This window comes from Myotis davidii, unplaced genomic scaffold (genome assembly GCF_000327345.1).
Source record: "Myotis davidii unplaced genomic scaffold, ASM32734v1 scaffold665, whole genome shotgun sequence".
NCBI lineage: Eukaryota > Metazoa > Chordata > Mammalia > Chiroptera > Vespertilionidae > Myotis > Myotis davidii.
The window spans coordinates 121922-127622 of NW_006296410.1; the positions used below are offsets into that span (position 1 = coordinate 121922).

General features: G+C 65.8%; 1 protein-coding gene across 4 annotated transcripts in view; it reads right to left on the reverse strand.

Moving 5' to 3' along the window:
• Positions 1-226: 226 nt before the first annotated feature.
• The window catches only part of MAEA (macrophage erythroblast attacher), a 15679-nt gene continuing 10204 nt past the window's right edge, over positions 227-5701 (reverse strand). Inside the window, exons 6-10 of one of the 4 annotated variants that reach the window (XM_015568934.1) lie at positions 3484-3560; positions 3032-3140; positions 1717-1850; positions 1009-1204; positions 227-891 (exon numbers count right to left, since the gene is read on the reverse strand). In XM_015568934.1, coding sequence (XP_015424420.1) covers positions 796-891; positions 1009-1204; positions 1717-1850; positions 3032-3140; positions 3484-3560 — 612 coding nt within the window. In that variant the 3' untranslated portion in view covers positions 227-795. Of the gene's footprint in view, positions 892-1008; positions 1205-1716; positions 1851-2329; positions 3002-3031; positions 3141-3483; positions 3561-5701 lie in introns of those variants that run through there. The other 3 variants (XM_015568933.1, XM_006771436.2, XM_015568932.1) reach the window with 3 other exon arrangements.

A 5701-nucleotide genomic window follows, 5' to 3' on the forward strand; every position in this document is an offset into this window, starting at 1 on the left:
AGGTCAGGGGGTGCCTGGGGGGCTGGGCGGGGAGGGAAGGGTCCTGCTGGTGGCCCAGCCCCTGGACAGTGCACTGCTCAGCAGGGGACAGCCCTTCTTCAGGAGCCTGAGACCCAGGGGACCGATAGCAGGGGCCGCCTTCGAGCTGCTGACTAATGGGGTGGGGAGGGGAGAAGCAGACAGGTCCAAGACGTCAGGAAGGCAGAGCAGCTTCCGCTCACACGGAAACGAGAAATAGAAACCCTTTTATTGACATGGTTACATGTACAGTTTATTAGCTAAGCAACATCCACATGCAACTGAGCACTAAGCACAAACCTACAGACAGCGGCGTCGGCTACTCGGGTCCCTGGCTCCCAAGTCGTTGTGGTTACTCAGCTGGACGTCCGTCTGTGACAACAGCGTTTGGAGCTGAGTGCCACCACCACGCAGGCCTCGCAGGTGGCCATGGGGCCCCACGGGGGGCACAGCCACGCCAGCGAGAGACGAGAGCGTCCATGTGAGGCGCCACCACGCAGGACACGCCTGCTCCCAGGCTGGTCACGAGCAACAGGGAGGAAACTGCTTCCGAAACGTCCTCGGGTCTCCCTGGTGTCCAGTGGGTCTCGAGTCTCTGGAAGGTGCCGGAAGGCGCCGGTCCTCCCTGGACGCATCAGCTCGTCGACTCCCGTCACCAAGTCCTACGATCAAGTGTGGCTCCCAGTACGGCTGCCCCTCTCCTTCCTCTGCTCCTAAGCGTCTGCCGTTGCTCACGGATCTTTGGTCGCAAGAAACAGGCACCGCAGGCAGGCCCGCCTACATGATGTACACCTTCTCGGCCTGGGAGAAGTGGAAGACCTCTTTGGTTCTCGGGCAGACGACCTTGTCGTCTTGACGGATGGACAGCAGAGACTGCGAGATAAGACAGATGCATGAGGACAGACCAGTGACCCCAGGCACCCAGCCGTCCGTTCACCTGCGACTTCCTGCAGGAGGCGCCCCCACCCGCCCGCCGCAGCCCCGGCTCACGTTGTAGCCGTAGACGTAGCCATTGGGCAGCATCATGGGCGGGTTGTTCTCGTTCATCACGTCGCCCGAGATCTTGCAGACCAGGCGGGAGTTGGCGCAGTGGGCCATGGGCAGGGGCTGCGCCAGCTTGTTCAGGGAGCGGCTGCACACGGGGCAGTCGGGGCTGCGGGAGCTGCCGTCCTCCTTGTAGCACTGCCTGCGCGGGTTAAGGAAGGGTCCGGGGACGGCCTGCTGCACGCAGGCACAGGCTGGAAGCAGAATTCTCCGAGGCCGAGACCTGGGCTCAGCGGGAACGCAGCCCGAGGCCGAGGGATCCAGAGGCCAGAGCCCACCGGGAGCAGGGGACCCGCATCCCAGGGTGCCCACGGCCTCACGGCGGGAGCACGTGCATGGCCCGGGATGGCCACCCGTCCCCACAGGCAGGGCCTGCCCACCGTGCCAGCGTCACATGACGAGCAAGAGGCACACGGCCCTGATGGGGTCCTGGAGGGGACCCTCCAGTGCACTCAAGGGACCCACAGACCAGCACGGGGTCTGGGTCAGCTCTTTGGCCACAGGGAGGCTCCGCTCTGGGGAGCATGGCCACTGGGACAGCAGACACCGCAGGACCTGGAACCCACCGGAAAGCTGTTCTAAATGGCCCAGTCCCAGCTGCCAGAGGACACGGGCCGCGAGGCGCAGGGCTGCAGACATAGCCCAGAAGGATACGGCGTCTTTATGGCCGAGAGGCCGGCCTGCAGGGTGAGGGTGAACACGGAGTTGTTCCCCAGCTGGTGCAGCCGGTAGTTGTCGTACCGGAACTGCTGGATCAGCATCCTCCACCGGGCCGGGTCCAGCAGGTCCTGGAAGGGAAGGCAGAGCTGGGCCACCGGACGGCCCTCCAGCCCACGGGCGCTCAGAGGGTGGGGTCCCACAGCCTCGGGACGGACAGGTCTCCACGAACAAGTCTGAGCCTCCTGCTGGGCACTGAGTGAACGGAAACTCCTCCTCCCAGGAAATAAGGCTCAGCCTGGCCCACGTCTACCCTACAATGGTCGAGTTCACACTCAAAGGCGCATGTCTGCGCGCGTGTGTGTGGGCACACAGATGAAAAGGGAAATCCCTGCCATCAGCCTGGAAGATGCAACCAGCCCCCTGCCAGCCCTCAGCCAGGTGCGCGGCACCCCAAGCCCAGCGGCCACCACGCCGCCCTCCCTGCTCTCATCCCAGCAGTGCCCGGAGGTGGAGCCCGCGGCCAGGCCCGCGCTGGAGGGCAGCTCTGTGCCTCCTCTCAGCCTTCATCCTGCCTCTCGTGTGGCCCTCACACTCCCAGGACTCCCCGCCAGGGCCAGGCAGCTGCACACGGCACACCCTGGGTCCTCCAAGCCCCCCCCCCCTTCTCTCCAGGACATTCCGCAGCCTCAGCTCTATGCTTCCTGTGCTGGAAGCTGCCCGTTTCCTCAGCCAAGGTTCTCCTGTGTGCCGGGGGAAGTGCCACCACAAGGCCCCGCAGGGAGGAAGGCCCAGGCCCCTGACTGGATGCCTACTCCCAGGGCAGGTCGGCCTTTCTGGCCTACACACTTCCCCCGGAGCAGGGGCGGTGCCGTGGTCCAGCCTGCGTGTGGGCTCACCACTCAGGAGCTCCAGGACCCAGGACTAACTGGGAATTCAGTTGGGGAAGCTTCCAATGCCCTGCAGAGGGGTGTGGCCCCGCCTGGGATGGGAGAGGCCGCAGAGGAAGCCCCGGGCGCAGCAGCTTCAAGGCCTGACAGCAGGGCTGGTTCGGGCCAAGGGAGGAAGTCACCTGGGTCCCAGGGCACAGGCAGGGCGGGAGGAGGTGGGCCGTGGGGAGGGGCTCAGAGCTCGAGGCCCCTTCCTGACGAGCAGCGCCCACCCCTACCCCCACCCCCCAGCCTCCAGGACGGAGAGGACCCTGGGCGGCTGCACAGCACAGGAGCCGCTCTGGACTCTGGACGGGGACAGGAGGCGGGAAGGGTGCGCGGGGCGCGGGTACCTTGTAGGGGGAGATGTGGGTGTCGGGTACCTTGTAGGGGGAGATGTGGGTGTCCGGCGGGAAGGCCAGCATGCCCATGACCTGTCGCACCTCGTCCAGCTGGCTGCCCTCAGCCTGGCTGAAGTGCTTCCGGGCGTGTCTACAAGACAATGGGTCGCTCTCCTCAGGCTGCGTCCCGCCTTTCAGAGCGTGAGCTCCGTCTACACTCAGTGCCCGGCCGGCCTCTGCGGGAAGCGAGCTCGCCAGCGCCCGAGCCCACCGAGGGACCAGGACGGGGACAGTGTGAGATGCGCCAGGTGGAGTCCCACACAGACACTGGAGACAGTGACGCAGGCCCCCGGCCGAGCCCTTCCCGTGACCCTGGTCTACACAAACCCGACCCCCAAGGACCCACACGGCACCCGGACCCGGGTGACAGGACGGGTCAGCCCTCCCGTGCGTGACTGCCCGACCGGACCCCGTGCGCCCATCTCGCTGCGCACCTCACGGCGTCCAGTCTCTTGTTCTGCCGGATGAGCTCAATGAACTCCTGAATCCTGAGGCTGAACTCCAGGCAGCTCTGAGGGCAAAGATAAGACAAAGCCTCACCCAGTGGCACCGCGGAGCCCTGCTGCCCGGCCAACCCCAGACCAGCTTGATGCTGTGCACACAGTGCTCGGGGCAGGCCTGCCACCCGGCCCCGCCCGCCATCCACAGCCCACGGCTCTAGGGTCTGTGGTTCAGGGCCCAGCCTCCCCTCGTGCAGCCTCGGCAAAGCATGGTGGGAGCAGCACTGCCACCCACGGCCCAGGCCCTCAGGGACAGCTGGGTGGACCCCACAGGTGTGACCAAGGCGAGAAGCTGCCAGGGTCACGGCAAGGCTGCTGGGCTGTGGGGGACACAACGTCCTGGGCGAAGCAGGTGCCCACATGGGACAGCTCTCTCTGCACCTCAGTCACAGAATCAAAGCCACGCCCACTCTGACCTGCCAGGCTGTCCCACACCAGGGCTGCTGGGGGGGGATGGGGACGGAGGGGGGAGGGAGGCCAGCCCTGTGCTGAAGCCCCAACCCCTGGCACCTGGCAGGAGGAGAGGGCGCAAGGTGGCATCTTACATGAACAGGGGGGTGAGCAGGTGCAGGAGCCGCAGGGGGGTGGGGGTGGGGGGGGACACAGACACCCGGGGAGGCTGGCCTAGGTAGAGGGGCCAGGCCAGGACTGGGCAGAACTGGCAAAGTGGTGAGGGAGTCAGGAGCCCCAGGACTGGCCGAGGCCGGTGCGTGCCTGACAGGTGCCAGCCCACAAGCTACACACAAAATCCTGGGGGCACGAGCACCAGGTAGAGTCCCACACAGCGACTCCGGAGACAGTTCTGGGAAATTCTGGGCACCAGCAGCAGGGTCCTGGTACAGACACCCAAACGCTCTGTCGAGATCTCAGTGCCCTCCAGCCCTGTGGGTGGGGAGGGAGCAAGACGGCTCTGCAACCTAAGGTGACAGGCTGGGCGGCTTCACAGAGCAGTCACTCCTGTGCCGTGCCCACGCCATTTCAGAGAACTGTGTCCCAACCAGCAGCGAATCATGTGGAACAGACAGGAGGCAAGGCCTAGGGCTCCCCCCCTCATCCTCGAGTCCCCAACACCCAGACCAGGAGGCCTGACTGGAGACTGCCCACAGCAGTGAGGTCAGTCCTCCCACGCGGCCGAATCTGTTTACCGCTCACGCGTGCGTCTCCCGCCCGAACCACCTGGCTGCAGGCAGCCCCAGCACTCAGCCCCATCCCGGTGCCTCGGACCACGGGGCACAGCATGGATGTGCTGCCCAGACCCTGGGGCCAGCAGGCAAAGACGCGGAGAGCCACTTACCTGGTGCCCACACGCCCACTGCACAGCAGGCTCCCTGATCTCCCTTCCCCCTCCGCCCGGGGCGGGCCTTCCCCACACCTGACCCGCCTGGTGAGCAGGTGCGTGTGCTGAGTGGCTGGGTCCCGTGGGGAGAGAACGGCCTGCCTCCCAGCCTCTCAGGGCTGGAGCCCAGGAGGCAGCACGGACGGGGCTGTGGGTGACACCAGGGGCAGCTTGCGCAGGACACGCTCTATCGCTCATGGGGCTCTGCTCCCAGGCTCACTTTCAAACATAGCAGCTCCTGACCCGCCTCTTCTCATGACAATGGTGATGGGGGGGCCACAGGACTGGGGTCTTTCTGTGCCAATCCCCCCGAGAACTGTCCCATTGGTCAGACCCGTGAACGTGTCAGGCGAGGACCGACGGCAGGCCGCTCACAGGCGACTGTGTCACAGAAGCACCGTGGTTGGGTGACCGAGAGCACTGACCACGGGCCACGCCTGGACTGCCGGGCTTCCAGACACGCAGCATCACGGGCTCTGCGCACACGGCCTCAGTGTCTGGGGACCCCAGCCAGCTCACCAGGCACTAACCTGGCACCTCCAACTATGTGACACTTGAGCCTCTGAGCTCCTTCCCTCCTCCAGGCTCCTGACTGACCTGAGACCCCGCTGGCCCTGGTGTGACCCTCCCGGCCTGTGTGCACACACAGGCACACGTGTAGAGGCAGTCGGGGCCCTGATCTGTCCAGTCGATGCCCATGAGCGTGTTGCCCGGGCGTGAGGGCGTCTTCCAAGCACACTGTGTGTGACTGCTCTTCCACGTGCACCGGCCGCCGGGCTCAGCCTGGCCCGCTCGCCCACACTGGCTGCGAGGCCG